At 43.0% G+C, this 16,249-nt stretch overlaps 1 protein-coding gene across 5 annotated transcripts in view; it reads right to left on the bottom strand.

The window, feature by feature from the left end:
- PDE1C (phosphodiesterase 1C) overlaps positions 1–16,249 on the bottom strand; it is a 427,197-nt gene that overhangs the window by 20,994 nt on the left and 389,954 nt on the right. The window contains exon 17 of one of the 5 annotated variants that reach the window (XM_053265122.1): positions 1,116–11,612. The exons of the other annotated variants lie outside the window; for them this stretch is intronic. Coding sequence (XP_053121097.1) covers positions 11,599–11,612 — 14 coding nt within the window. The 3' untranslated portion in view covers positions 1,116–11,598. Of the gene's footprint in view, positions 1–1,115; positions 11,613–16,249 lie in introns of those variants that run through there. 5 annotated transcript variants of the gene reach the window in all.

Genomic DNA, 16,249 nt, shown 5'->3' with positions numbered 1-16,249 from the left:
AGCGGCATCTTCCCCAATCCCCACCAGCCTCCCCCCGAATAGTCTGGGGTGGTGGTGGCCCAGTTCGGGCCTTCTCTGGCCCAGTTCAGGCATCTGGGCATCCAGGGCCATTTTAGTGACCTCCGCACATGTGCAGAGGTCAAACTTGTGAGTACAGATTTACTCCCCTCAAACCCCCTCTATGCTTTACTCCCCTCACACACTCTGCCCCTATACTGGTTCCAGGAGAATCCTCACTGGATTCCCTTTTACGAGTACAGCTCCAAGCCAGTCGAACCAGCCCAGTTCGAACTTAAATCGGGTCTGGCTCAACCAGGCCGAAACCATACCGGGCTGGGTCAGCTCAAATCCGATTCAGAGTTAATTTGAGTTAACCCTGATTTGAGTTAATTTCCTACACGCAGCACAAAAACCATAGCTGGAGTGTATCGCCAAGCACTGCTGGGCAGTTTTGCTAACAGTGCTGCTTGAAGCAATTGGAATGATATGGCTGATTTTAGTGCTTTTGACTCCAATACCACATTTTAATTACTGTGACACACACAATTTCTTGTGGTGTGATAGCTAAAGCAGCAGCATGTGGAAAGCAAAGTGGAGAGAAACACAAGCTCACGTCTCTGCAAGTCTCTGTTTAAATTGCACTGGTAATGGAATAACTGAAGGTATATAGGGGATATAATTAATGTACATGAATAAATAATATGGGTATCTCCCGTCCACCCCTTTATTGCATCACAGCATAAGGTCAGCTTGAATAGTCAGTAAACTCATTTTTGAATGCAAAGTGGAGGAGCAAAGTAATTCTAAGGTAACATTCAGGAATGAGAGTCACACAAGCCTGGCAAGGAACTGCAGCGCTTCTACTATGCAACCTCAGGCCTCTGATATTACTAAGCAGTGTGGGAAGGCATCAAGTTGTAGCAGTTCCAGTGCTATTAATGGCGGAAGGGGCCTTCAGCTCCTGTGGCCGGGAAGGAGTGAGTTTCTGAGCAGATCTCCTGCAGATCTTTGCAGATCTCCTGCAAAGACAGTGACAGCAGTGAACACTGAATCAGCTCCTGTATTCCATTATATGAACAGGCCCACCATTGCACAAAATTGGAATTTAAACCAAATGGAGATCTCATTGCTTTTATTTGGTAATAAGATGAACATACAGGAACTCATTTACAGAAAAACTGAAAGGTTGCAAAATCGTTGTACACATTTAGAGACGACGTGCCTCTTCTTCCTAATACAAAAACCATATTAGATACATTGGCTTTAAAATACTTCTCAGAACAGTTGAGAATAGTCAGCATTGCATGCCCACAAGTCACTTATGCACCCTAAGTTGTAACACACCAAGTATGTTTTACTCAGAACACCCTTGAGTATCCTTCTTGCTTTAGCAATTAATTAGAATGGGCTTTTTCTAATTGGGCAGTGCAGCATACATATAAACATGCCCCACCCCAAAAGAGTTTCTTTGGGGAAATGGCTGTGGGTTACAGATTTACATTATTTCCTGAGTTTTTTTGCTCACCTGTTACATTGTTAGATGTGCACATGAGAAGTTTTAAGTGTACACCTAGCTGTCAAAATGACAAACACATGTTTGCTAACATGTTTATCATACAGATACACCTGGGGTCGAACCAGATGTGATGTTTGGCATTTCCAATGCTTTATATTTTTCACTGAAAAACAGCTGTGGGAGGCCAATATTTGGATTGGGGCTGTGGCCAATCCAAACCTTTGCCCTTACACTGCATGGGCCAATCCAACCTTTTGGCCCTGAACTTAGTCCCAATGCAAATTACTTCCTCAAAAGGGGGGGGGTTAATTTGGGTTATGAAACATGAGCAAAGAGTTAGTAGACTCCCTAGCTTACATACAGGACACTGTGTTGCCCATGGAAGGGGGATGCATGTATGCTGACTCCATGCGAGTCCAAACCACATCCTCACTTCTACTGAGTTTGCAGATCCTCTGTGGCTGCTAAGAATTGCATCAGAGCTGCAGTGACCCTGCTCCTATTGGGAATAATGGGAGCAGCATCTGTACAGCAGTGATGCATCTCTTAGAAGCCATGGAGACACTGTGAGCTCAGCAGAAGCAAGTATGTGCTTTGGACTCACAAGGAGCCAGTGTGCATGCATCCCCCTTTTCATGGGTGGCACAGTACACTGTCTGTAAGCCCCTCTCTCCGTGCCATGGGGGCCATCATAGCATGGCTGCTCTCAGACTATATATGAGATTCCAACCATGAACCTCCACATCACGTCTAGTTTTCTGTCAAGTGTGCATTCAATGGCAACTCCTGGTTTGCGTCTTTGTAATGTGTGAAATGGCTTTTAGGTCAGTTCAATAGAGAGATCTCCACCATAAATTCTGGTGAATATAATAAAATCCTAAATATCGTATTTTGATTCCTGCATGGAGTCTTTTTTTTTTTCCCAGGCGGGGGGTGTGTGTGTGGATATTCTACAGGACTAGAGTTCTTAGATTTTATTTATTTTTACCTTTCTCCCCAATGAAGCTCACTAGGTTCATTAGGACCAAGTGCTGTAATTTTAGAACAATGTGATCAAAAGATACCAGTAAAAAGATAGCTTCTTAGTAACCACACTATTTGTGCCTTTGTTCCAAATTTCTGCTTATCTAATGTTGTGCCAAGAGACAAATGAATGAGGTATACTTTAAAGAACATTATGGAGGAAGCAAGCCCTGGCTCTTGGAAGAAAGACACCACTATTATTGTCTATATTGAAGCACCCTGTGCATAAAATATTAGCATTTTACATATTTCCTCCAGTCTCTAACAGAGTTTATTTTCATCACTAAAAAGAGAATTAGCCTATTCACACAAGTGCAGCCTAGCATGGGTTAGGCTGTGTATGTGAAGTGCCAGGATCGGGCACGATCCCTGTGCTGCTGTGTCATCTAACCTGACTTTTAAACCTGGACGTTAGCCAGAGTTAGGGGTGCGAGCATGTCCTTAACCCCACGGCTGGGATCGTGTGTTTGCTCGGGCTGCAAGCAGCCCAAGCAGACACAGAGACTGGCACCTGGAGCCCCCGTCTAACGGGAGTATCCCTCAATGCACTGCACTCGTTGTGTAGTGCACTGGCAGTATGGATCATCTGGGAGCTTGAGCCACACTCCCAGCAGCATGTTTTGGATAGTCAGGGGCGGGGGGGGGGAGGTTTTGCTATGCAAAGATGATTTGGGCCTTGCCCTCCCTGCCACCTCCCACATTGTGATGGTGTGCATAGCCTTAATGGTAGGAACATCTGGTTGGTTTCAGTGCAAAGCACTGGATGTGTATACACATTTCTCATGTTGCAAACACAAAGGTCTTTCTCAACAACAACCAAGATAGGGAGGAGACTGCAGCAGAGAAAGAGATTCTCAGAGTAAGATAGAAATTGGAACATGGGAGAAGTTTGGTTCTGCATGTGACCAGGGATCTGGATAAAATCATCATCGGAGCTCTACAAATAAAAATAGCAACATGGTGTTTTTTAAAAATTATATATAAAATTGTATTAAAAAAAATTCCAGCCCCCCCCAAAGGCTTACAATTGATAGCTATGCAGATGTTATCTCTATAAAGTCACTTGCTAAAGATCATGTGACTACAGTTTTACTCCTCCTACTAAGGTGACTTTGGCGTGATAAAATTGTTCCTGGACTGAAATTCTTCGGACTACATGTGAGGAATTGCATATTCCTCAAAGAAAAAAAGTTCCCCATCAAAAGAAAAGTAGCATGTCAGCAAGGAAGGCAGGTTAGAGGATAGAAACCTTCTCCATGATGTATATATATTTAAGGTCTTCAAGAGAGTCTTAAAGAACAATCTTTTTAGCCTGGCTTTTAATGATATCTAGTTTTAATTTTAATCTGGTTTAATTTTTTAATTGTGTTTTTTAATTTTAATGTAAACCACCCTGAGCCACGCCATTCAGTCATATGATTCCTACACCCAAGTCTAAGATGGTTCAGTTCAGAAATAACTAAGCTGCATGATCTGCTGTATATGTAGACTTGGCCTCAGCTGGGTAACAAATTGAGTTAGTTTATCACTAACTCAATAGTGATGACTTCTAACTGCATTCCAACGAGGTTCAGGAAATCAAGATTCTATTATATTGGTTATATTGCATGGGATGGACACAGTTCAATCAACCCTAATTTCCATTTCAGCAGAAAAACAGAAATACAAAAGGAGGTCAGGAAAAGTTACATTAGCAACCTCAGGGTTGTTGATTACATATGCCACATTGTGCAAAACCTGGTTGGTGCTGCTGGGTTCCGACCAACTCAGGTGTTTTTACTGATCACAACCAGACTTTTCACAGTGGCTGCAATCAATTGCTGGTAGTCAGTCTAGGCTGAACTCATTGTGAGTCCATAGCAGTGGTTTGATCTTCTACAATAGGGAAAAGTCATCTCAGACCTTTCTCTCAGAGGAAAGCTGGCCTAGTGGTAGCAAGCATGAATTGTCCTCATTACTAAGTAGGGTGCTCCCTGGTTGCATATGAATGGGAGACTATATGTGTGAGCACTGTAAGATATTCCCCTTAGGGGATGGGGCCGTTCTGGGAACAGCATCTGCATACTTGCATGCAGAAGGTTCCAAGTTCCCTCCCTGGCATCTCCAAGATAGGGCTGAGAAAGACTCTTGCCTGCAACCTTGGAGAAGCTGCTGCCAGTCTGTGTAGACAATACTAAGCTAGATGGACCAATGGTCTGACTCGGTATATGGCAGCTGCCTATGTTCCTATGTTCCAGACTGACTTTAAAAAGCACTGCTGCCACAAACTCAAAGGTTCAGGAGCTCTCAGTCTGAAATCTGAGCATGTTGACTTAAACTGGTTATGGACTGAGACACATTCAGAAATCCCACAAATTTACACAAATCCCTCAAAATCATACCTCTCTCTGCACAAGAAAATTGCAAAAAGAAGATCATAAATGGCAGAAAGAAGACCTGACTTTTTGGACTGTCTAGTGTTTCTGACAAATTAGGAAGCAATCTTTTTTGTTAATAGGAGCAATCCTTTAAGGTTGACTTCGATCTAACACACATTAAAGAAATAGCCACTAACTTCAGCTCTGTGTGTGTTATTCTATGTAAGCACTGAATCAGCACAGCAGGATATGGTGCTGTGCAACTCTTACAAATGCCATTGAGGGAATCTGATAAAGATCAAATGAACAGATGCTGTAGGTACTGTACAAATTGTTCTTCTACTGAAGCAGGAACAGCTATAAGACTAGGTACTAAGCTAATAGAATGCTGTGTTCTACTTCACAGGGATGCATCTAAATGCCAGGAGTTCTGACTGCCTCTATTTCCTAATAAAACAGCATATTTATTCTTTGTCCAAGTGACAAAAAAACTAAATTACGAAAGAATTCAGTTGCTTATATTCAAGCAGCCTGAAACTTTGAGATTTGAAATAACTATTAGATCTCAATTTTTCAAAGGGATACTCTTTGAAAATGCTTGAATAAACCCAGGGGCAGGTATTTTAGGCCTCTTTGTGTTCAGCTATTTGGAGGATTTGAATTTAGAAACCGGGAATTCTTAGTTAATGGATTCGGGGGGAAACCTAGGCACAAATATTATAGTCTATACATTTTTCAATATTTTCTGAAAGCTGAAAAATGATCTAAGCAATTTATACTACTGCTGGGTTTAACAGCAACAAGAAAGGGGGTGATTTTTCATGGGCTTATATCATGCACTCTTTTTTCATCCTTCTTTTTGCACTACACTCTATATGTGGCAGAATTCCGATCTTCTCTTGCTACTGTTGGTGATATTTGCATATTGGGTCTATGATGATGTACAGGGGTGTCTGCCCCCGAAAAGTGGTGCTGAAAGCTTCATCACCAGTTCCACCCCTCATTCAATGCCATTTGAATGAATCCACAGAGAAATGAATGTATCACACAAACATATAAGTAAAATTTTGGTTACAGACTGGGCCTTACTAAATATCTTACAGTACAATCCTATGTGTGTTTACTTACAAATAAGTCCTGCTGCATTCAGTGGGGAATACTGTTTAGCAAGTGTGCTTAGGATTGGAACCAGAGAATCTAAGCAGCAGGGCTGTGTGAAGCAGGACCACTTCGCTTTGGGGACCACTTTGGAGCTTCCAAAGGGTCTCAGATTTGATTTAGCCCCCTTCAGTCTCACTTTGAGGGGGCCCACTTGGCTTAAGCCAAACCCTTCATTGGCTTAAGGCAATGCTTCAGCCCCCTTCAGCCCTCAACCTGTTTACCAGGACCAGCAGGGGTGAGGAGAGAAGCCTCTATACTCCTCTTTGCACCCTGCTGGGAGAGAGCAAGCAGCCACGTTCTGTGGCTTGACACTTAAAAGTGAAGCTTCAAGGGGCCAAAGCGGTCTGCCTTGCTTGCTTTGCTTTGACCCCACTTGGTCTGTACCCCCAGACAGCACTTTGCTTTGGGGTGAAGTGGGGCAAACCCAAGTAGGCCGCTGAAACTTTGCACAGTCCTACAAACAGTCAGAGGTGCTCTTACCCCTGGACTTTGGGCCCAAAGTCCAGGGCCGCCACAGCCCCCGGGCCCCCCCAAAACCTCTGTAGTTTATCCCAGGGGGTGTGGTCCCCTGGCAGAGCATGATGATGCTTAATTTGCAGGGGCGGGGGCTCCAAAGACCTTTAGGTCCAGGCTCCAAAATTACTTAGGTGCACTGTACTTATACAAACTGTACTCAAAGTCTGAAAATGCATCAGGAATGCAGCAAAAGGAATTCAAGAGGCAAGCAGTTGTCTTCTGCACCGCATGGTGGCTGGCATTCCAAACAAATATCCTGGCTGCAAATCATCAGTCAGAGACTGGGGAAGGAGAGAAGGCTGTGTGAGTCCTCTCTGGTCAGGTGTAGTTTGAAAACAGTAAGAACACTTTTATTCTGGGTTGTAATGGCTGAGTGGTATAAAATCCAGTCAGGGTTATCTGTAGGCATGAATTTTGTTCACTGTGTATATGTCAATGGACCCTAAAAAGGCTCTGTGTGTGTGTGTGTGTGTGTGTGTGTACGTACATGTATGTGTGTGGTGCACATGGTGCAAACTTCCATTGCATTTTTTCCAACTGCAAGTAGAGTAGTAGGGTGGTAGTGATTCTAGATTTAAAATTAATCCTTTCTCAGCATATGAGAGATTCATGGAGGTGGGAGGGGGGCAGTTATAAGAAAATGTATATATTCGTGCTCCAGTTGAGAGAGAAACAGGATCACACTTGGTGAATGTAAACAAGTTCTAACTGCACTTCATATTCTCTCCTACTCCAACTCTATTCTCTGCTTCAGCTTCTTCTCCACCGGAAATACAGAGTAAAATTATGTGATATGCTCACACAAATCAGTATTACTCCCTTTAATCTGTACTATATGTTCCTTTAAAACATCCATAAGTCATCACAATATGGATATCATTAGATGGAGGCCAAGGGAACTAAGGCTGAAAGTGATTTAACCAAGGCTAGATAGTGAGTCCATGGCAGAAAATCCTTCAACACGCACACACACACCCCATGGCTTCTCTTCTCTTATTATGGATTTCCACTTACAGATGGGGAACTGAGATTGTGAGAAAGGCCAAGGCCAAGAAAACTCCTTAAGCACATTCCCTGAATTGTGAGTGTGGCAAGATGCCAACGGATATTGAGAGGTAACTAATGCAAGGGTTAGGGGAATCAGGGTGGCATGGAAATTAGGTAAGGGGAAATGCCAGAGTTACCCCTTTTCAGCCATTTTAACTGCGTTCTCTACTTTCCTTTCTAACAGTAAAGACTGGGGAGTGAAATGAAGCAGTGATGCTTCACAAATAACCACTATATACTCAAATATGGATCTTGTCTGTCTTCACGTCCTCCCTGAGGTGTGATTCATTGTATTACACTATTCCAATTTACAAACATGCAGTGGAGGCAGAGAGAAAATGACTTGCACAAGGCCAGGAAATCTTTCAAAACACAGGAACACAGAAGGACAGAGGGCACACTATTTCCTGTTTCTTTCCTGCTGCTTCTAAGCCACAATCCCTCACAACAAGAATTGCTTTCAAGCAATGAATGTTTCAGAATTACACGGAAGATAATCCCAGTGAACTGTATGGCATGAGGATATGAATGACCAACAATTCAAGACTTACCTGAGATGATAACAATAGTGAAGAAAGCATTAGGAAAGTCAGATGGAAAATGTTTAGTATCTATTTCTTCTATAGAAGAACCCAAAAGTCTCGCCTAGAGATGTATGGGTCAGAGGGTGGGATGTAAAAGGAAATACTGCAGGCAACGCTGTAATGTAATGCCAGTTCAGTCCATGGGGCATCTTCAGCTACACACTGCTACCTCAGTACTTTTTTATTGTGCATGTATGATGACCCCTGGGTGAAAGAGAAAGGGCCTCAGGCTGCTTGTGCATGCACTGCAGCAATTTTGGTGCTTGCCCAGTTAATAGGGTTAGTATAGTGTAGTGGTTAGAGTGTTGGACTAGGACCGAGGAGACCCGAATTCAAATCCTCATTCAGCTATGAAACTCACTGGGTGATTCTGGGCCAGTCATGTATCTCTCAGCCTAACCTACCTCACAGGGTTGTTGTGAGGGTTCTCGTAAACATGTATACCGCTCTGGGCTCCTTGGAGGAAGATCAGGAGAGAAATGGAATAAATAGATAGATAGATAGATAGATAGATAGATAGATAGATAGATAGATAACATTCTCTGATGGGGGGTGGAGTAGAGCAGCATTCAAGATACAAGACAAACTTTCCCAAAAATGTTATTTCTGTGTCCATAATATAAGTGGAATTCAAAGATACTGTGTAAATATATATTCTTGAAAGCTTGAGATTGTAAATAATTAGCTTCTCATTTGTGTCAGCCAGAAAAGAATAGAACAAGCTATGAATCCTTTCTAAAACTTTGCTCTAGGGAGGAAAAAAATTAAGGCTACAGTCCTATGCACACTTATGCCATTCTGAACTCAAGAGTCGCTTCTGAATAAACATGCATAAAATCAGGCTGCACAGCACAAAATCCCATTAATGTCCTTTAAAGCTTTCAAGCACATGCATTTTAAATTATTTCTTTACAAAAATATTCTCCGGCCTTTAGAGTGTCTGGGAGGAGGAGTTTCGGACGCCATGGGCTTTGAGCAAGTCACTATTTTCTTTCTGCCATTTCCCACTTTCGAGAATAGTACCAAGGAAATGTTATTTTCCACCCTGAGCCTTAGTCTGAATGTGTCAGAATGTGAGAATGTATTACTGCACATCTACACCACAAATGCAAATATATTTCAAACTAGTTTAATATGAATTGTTTGTAAGTAAGCAGAGATTGCTTCTTTAAGGATGCCTAACCCTGTGGCAAAATGACAGTTACCAGAATTGCTTTGAAGAAAGACAGAATCTTTGTAAATCTAAAGAAGATTGTGATCCTATAGATACTTACTCAGGAATAAGTATGTATGCATTGTGGGTTATGCAAAGAACAGTCACCAGTGTAACATTGTATGTGGCCAAGCATCTCATTTAAAGAGATTTTAACCTGTTCACTGTCACCTTCATGTGCACCATTCACACACCAAGAACTGATGGCCTGGAGCAGACCTGCATAACTTTGGTCCTCCGGCTGTTTTTGGTTTTTTTACTACAATTCCCATCAGCCCTAGCCACAGAGGGCAATAGTGAGGTATGATGGGAGTTGTACTTCTACGCCTTCAGGAGAGCCAAAGTTGTGCAGCTCTGGCCCAGAGGGAAGTCACTCCAGCAGGCTGAGACTTCAGTCAAGAATCCTTTCAGTAAGACACCAGGTTACATGGAACCCTTCATGGGTTTGTTCTTTTCTATGTGTCCCATGTTTCAGATGAACCAGCCCTAACTCCTGATGAACTCAATGAGGCTTACTTCTGAATAAACTTGCATAGTATCAAGCTGTCGATCACACTTAACAGGACTAGTGTCTACGGCACTGCACTGGAGTCAGCCTTTAATTCACAAATTTCTGGGTCGAAGAGAGGAGCAATTGCCTCAGACAGCAGCTGAGTTAACGGACATTGCCATAACCCCTGCTAACTTGGCAAAGAGGCACCTTTTAATGTGGTGATTCTCTTTATTGAGCAGGGGGAGAGTAACTGGCCCTATCCACCCCCAGCACAGGACCTCCAGGGACTGTTGCTGGTGTCTGTCTTATGTTTCTTTTTAGATTGTGAGCCCTTTGGGGACAGGGATCCATCTTATTTATTTATTATTTCTTTGTGTAAACTGCCCTGAGCCATTTTTGGAAGGGCGGTATAGCAATCGAATAAACAAACAAACAAATAAATAAATAAATAATAATGTTGCTGCACTATTATGGCTGGGGTGAATTACCTTCCCAATGCTAAATCTTTGGGTAAAGTCGCATCATCACTGGCAAGCATTACAGTGGTAAGATGCAATATACAAGCCCTTCCTAATCCAAACTAGTGGGCAGACCTGCAGATGAGCAAAGGTGGCTCCGGTGGCGGGGGTTGGGGGGTGCCCACTCAGACAAGTAATTTGCCCTCCACCTCTCTTTTAAAAAGCTAACATGTGGGACACAGCTCACCCACCCAGAAATGCACATTGCCCCTTCATGTCACTGCAGATGAGCAAAAATGGACGACCAGCTTAGCTGAATTCACATCTTACTCTGTCTGCCTGTGATGTCCAATTACATGTTTCCTTCCATCAGCTCAACCAGTGATGAGTGCTTTGTTGCATGGATCTCAAAAGAAGAATTGATCTGTTTGCCCTGTTCTTGACCTCCCTCTATTAGTGTTTTCAAAGTTGACTGAAGTGCCTGCAAGTAATCAAGTAGAGGATGTGTCCTTTTTAAAGTGTGCATGTTACAGAAGACATCAGAGGCAACACATTCACCTGCAGCTCCAGCAACATTCCTGCTGCAATACCAGCCCAACAAAAGGACGGATCAAATGAACCACAATAAAAGATACAGACCAAGGAGACATCAAGCAAATGAAATCTATAGAATGTATTTTTTTTGAAAAATACTATAAAGCTATCTAGGAATTCAGCAGTTTGCTTATTTGTAAAATAGCCTGATTTCTTAAAAAAAAAAAAGCTCTAAATTATCATTTGGACAGATATCCCAATGCTTCTTTTTTGTACATTAAAATAACTCATAGAGACAACAGTGTTTCAAGCCTCTTTCCACTTGGGTATCAGTTCTCTGCTCCACTGCATCAGAATATTTTGTGCAAGCTGGGACTTCAGTTACCATCAAAAGGTCTAACATTTGCTTGATTTGCAAGTCCCGAAAGAAGAGTCATTTTGCTAAGGGGAAATCTCACTTTTTAAAAAACCCTTCACTTACATGAAAAGAAAAATAAATAAATCCCGAAGTGAAAGCCCCCAGAGTCATGAACTGCGAAGTAGCCAGTGAGAGGAGGGAAAGAAGCAGTGGCTTGGAAAGTTGTGCAAGGCCCTCCACAGAAACGGGTCTTTGTGGAAGGAGGAGGAGAATTACGAAGATCAGTTAAAATGATGAAAGAAATTTGCAGTCTCTCTTTGATTACTTTTTTTTTTTTTTTACTCTTCTGGATCTGGAAAAAAGAGAGAGAGAAAGAAAAAGTTGTCAATGTTCCTCTCTACTGTCCAGGTTGTGGGGAAAAGGAAAAGGAAAAAATATTCTCCAATAATATAATGTCATTCCTGAGTCTGTCAAGAAATGTGATCTTTAAAAACTGCTCTCAAAGTCAGTGCACATCTTGGTCCACACAAGGGCTATACATTTGCTGCTATGGCACTAACAATGTGCGGGAAACCATTTTGGCTGGGAAAACAATGTGAGAGGAAAGGTTTAGAAAATGCCCCAGTCCCACTACCATGGGTCCAATACAGGGGTCCTGTGCCTGCTTTTAAGTTAAAATAAAAGTACTGGAAGACATAAGAACATAAGAACAGCCTCCGCTGGATCAGTCCGAAGGCCTATCTAGTCCAACTTCCTGTTTCACACAGTGACCCATCAGAGGCCTTCAAAAAGCCCACAGGCAAGAGGTGAGGACTTGCCCTCCCTCCTGCTGATGCTCCCCTGCAAGTGGTATCTAGTGGCATCTTGCCTATGAGGTTGGGGGTGGTTACAGATCTCCTGTCTCTCATCTGTTTTGGACCACAGGCATCAAACATTGAAACCAGATTCCAAAGGTTGCCTATAGGCATCAAGCTGAGCCACTGCAAGCTCCTCCCTCAGCAGAACCTCATTCTCCTGTGAAGGAAAGGCCCTTCAGGAACAACAGGTGAAGGGCGGTAGTTGGAAGTGAGAACTGGGAGGATCCCTGTATTTAGGCACAAATGCTTTAGGCACATGCAAATCCCAGGGGTATTTGGATTCCAGCCTTGGACATTTAGAAACAATGTTTTTTTGCTCAATTTCCTAAATACTTCCTGCTTGGCTGTAGAATACCCTTGATTTTTATGTACACCTACTGGCCAGTCTCTTAGAAACATCCCTACAACAAACTTCATCAAAATGAAATTAACACAAAATAAAATTTCAAAGGAATAAAAAGAATGTTTCCTCCGCAAAGCACACAACTGCTGTTTAGAACTTATTGTGGCCAGATGTTACACGGGAAAGGGGTGGAAAAGCTGGATTTTCAAAAAGGCCATATGAAAGGCCCTGTCCACATGTTATGTGAAATGCATGTACAATTAATGTAGGATGTACACATATGTTTGCTTGTTGGGGGATTCTCACTGTTCAATACATGCACCTATATTATAGTTGTTCAGATGCTCAATCAGTTCAGGAAATGATGCTGCTGCAAGTCAGTTCCTGGATGGTTGCCCTGCCAGTAGCAAAACAAGGATGAAGTAGGAGTTTGGCATGCAGGCAACACTACAGAATGCTAATGATCAATAACTTTGGCCAATAAACAAAAATGAACTACTCTACATTGCAATATCTATGGTTTAAAATAAGTAGCCCAACTGTTCACACATTTACAGTATGTCCACAAGTGGATATGTGATAATAATCCAGGATTTATCTAATTCTCCTTCTTTAGGTGTGAACTAACTTATGGCCACTTGTACATGTGTTTCCAGAGCATGAATGCACATGCAATGCAGCATCTGCACAGGACAAATTCATGTAAAATAGGAACAGAGGCACTCTTAGCCACGGACCTTGGGGATCTGGTCTGTAGTCTCCTGCCTCCGGGGGGACCTCCCCAGAGCCCTGCTGCTGCCCTACGGCTGCCCTGCAGCTGCTGTGCCACTGCTCCGCTGCACCAATATTTACCATTTGCGCGGCTGGGGGGTGAGCAGGCCTCCCCCGTGGTGGCAGCAGCGGGCAGAGCAGCTGGTGGGCTTGTCTGTCTGGGTGCACCTGCCCGTGTTGCCCAGGAAAGAGTGGGTGAGAACGTGGAGCAGCTTGCTGCTCTGGGAAGCCACTGCTCATTCCTCCAAACGGGCTGTGGATGAGTTTGCTGCCTAGAGGGAGAGGGGAGGAGGACAGACAGGCGAGTGGAGGTTATAAGGATGCTAGTTGGAACTGCCACTAACTTGCCTGTTATGCAACAGTGTGTGGGGCTCTGGGGAGGGCCCCCCAACATTTGGAGGGGCCCCCAGAGTCAGGAGCAGTGGCGGGGCGGTGGTACGTAATTTCTTTTTTAAATTAAGGTGGTGGTGGGGTTAGGGTGGCTCACGGGGGCAGGGGGGCTGGCAAGGGGAATGGCAGAGGGGCCCCCCAAAGCCCTTCAGGTCTGGGCTGATTTTGGACACAGGTGCACCACTGGATAGGAATAACCATGGCTCTTAACTAAGGGCTAGTCTTCTCAAAACTAATTTGTTTTAGGAAGATGGGGGCACACATTAATAACATTTGTTTGCAAGTATGTATTTTGCTTCCTATCACATATACAAAGAGCAACATATCCACTTACTGCATAGCCACTCACTTTGCATCACAGTGAAAAATCTCATCACTTGGATCCATAAACATTTGATGCTGGCCCCAACAAATTTAAGTATTTTCTTAGTTTTCTGGAGTGCCTAGCTCCTTAAAATAGATGTGGTAGGGTGACACCTTGGGATATATTTTTTCCCCAGATCTAAGGCTGCTATTCAAATGTTCAGCTTAGCACACACACAATGTCAATGTTATTCATACTGCTATAGCATACAACTTGCTCTATTTGAACTTAGATTTTAAAAATAATGGCCGTTATTTGAGAGTATAGGACATTTAAAGTGGAAAAATGTTTCTGATCTGGAAGGTAATAACCTTTTAAGAAAATGAAACCACTAGGTCATTTGTCAATAAATTACTAATGCCAAAAAAAACCCTGTGCTAAACTCCACAGACCAATTACCAGAAATGTGGGTAGCATTTTTTAAAAGTTATGGTCTAGAATGCCAAGAGATTAAAGTAGACATCAGAAATGCTATACAGTATACATGATAATATGAGTGAAGACCAACGGCGGTTCAGGGGTGTTATTTATGTTTATTGCAACAATGCCTTTTCCACACACTCACACATTCATTCACCTGCCCATCTCCTCGGGCAACTTTAATATGCTGGGAACGACAATCCCCAGGGCGCCATATTCTAAGGTGCATACATATGACATAATCAGTACACATGTTCCCACATGCCTAGTTTGGAGAGAACTCTCAGACAATGGACTTTCCCCCCTGAATGCTCACCCAGAATGCTTATAATTATAGTGATGGGTGAGCTCCCGAGGTTTGAACAAGACTGTCTCAGAATAAATAAAGCCATTTTCCTCCAAAGAAGCCATTTCCAATCCAATCTGAATATACCAAGCCCATTCACCCTATCCATTCAGCCTCTTCCAGCCTCCTCCCTCCTGCCCACCCAGTCAGCCCCAAACTCCCTCTCACCCACTAGCCTTCAAATCCTCTCTCCTGCTTCTACTTACTCACAGTAAGTATTGTGACTGCTTCGGCAGTGGCAAGCAGGAGGGAGGTTTTCCCAATGGCTACTGACGTTAGTAGTCCTTTGGAAAATTTCATGTCCCAGGGGTTACCCCTAATGCACCACATAACAGCATGCTAGGTGCTAGGGGAGGGAGAGACCTCCCTCCCTCACCAGCAGCAGCCAGGTGAGTGGGTGAAAGGGAAAAGAGGAGGGGGGTTGGCAGATTGGTGGTTAGTTATGAGGGAAAGTAGTGGATTGACTTCTTCAGAATAACATCTCTTCTCTGAGCTGAAGAAGAATTTGAGGGCGGTAATGCTTGTAGTTTCAGACAAGAAGGAGTCTCAGCAACATCTCTAGTAATTACAGAACCAATTCCAAATCAAGCTGAGGTGAGTTCACCCATCACTAATACTCTTGGATAATCAGAACTATGGTCTTTCTTTGGTCAGCAGGATCTCTTGCCAAATAAGATGTGTGTATGTGCCAGCATGTACAGCAGCATAAGAAAAATCACGTATTGTTCCAGTTACTTAACAACTAAGGACATTATAAAAGCAATTAATCATCTGTCCATGAGCACAACAAGAAGCAGCTTGATCTGAACAGATGCACTGTCTCTGTCATAAGCAGAGCTCCTTAGGAGATGATCTGAAAAATCTTAGGTGCTACCAATAGATGAAATAAAGAAAAGCCAAACAAAATTTTGTTCCAGTCAGTTATGAAAGAGTTAGGATTGATAAAAGCTCCTATTTTGGAGGTAAAACACATTTTGGTGCCTGAGGCAGAAAATCTGAATGGACTTTCCCCCACTCTCACAACAAATATAATAAATAAATGTCAAGTTGCTGAGCTTTAATGGTGCCCAAAATCTGTCCTATAAGGCAGTTGCCTCAGTCTACTTAATGTCAGGACTGGCCCAGTATTGGAAATTATTTTCCTCAGTCTTTGTGTAATAAAGTGTGAAAAGACCCATTGTGTGGTAAGATGATATATTACTGTATCTTGCAGTGTGTGCGTGTGTAATTTTGTACCTTTGGGTGCCCTAGTCTCCCAATCACAGAAACAGGGTCAGTCACACAGCATTCATCTCTAAGCTTGAAGAGCAGGGCGGAAAATTGAGTGGTGGTCTGGGGTGGGACTTGCTGACCCACTTCCAGCCCTGTAAGCATGTTCAATGGTGTTCTCTTTGAAGACAACGTCAAAGTTGAAGTTTGAAGACAACTTCAAAGTTGAAGTTCTCTGACAGACAACTGTGCTTCATAGCATCTCAATATTCATTCCAATAATGAACAA

The sequence above is a fragment of the Hemicordylus capensis genome, chromosome 6 (assembly GCF_027244095.1).
Source record: "Hemicordylus capensis ecotype Gifberg chromosome 6, rHemCap1.1.pri, whole genome shotgun sequence".
In the NCBI taxonomy this organism is placed as follows: Eukaryota; Metazoa; Chordata; class Lepidosauria; order Squamata; family Cordylidae; genus Hemicordylus; species Hemicordylus capensis.
This window is presented reverse-complemented; position numbering and strand designations above follow the sequence as displayed.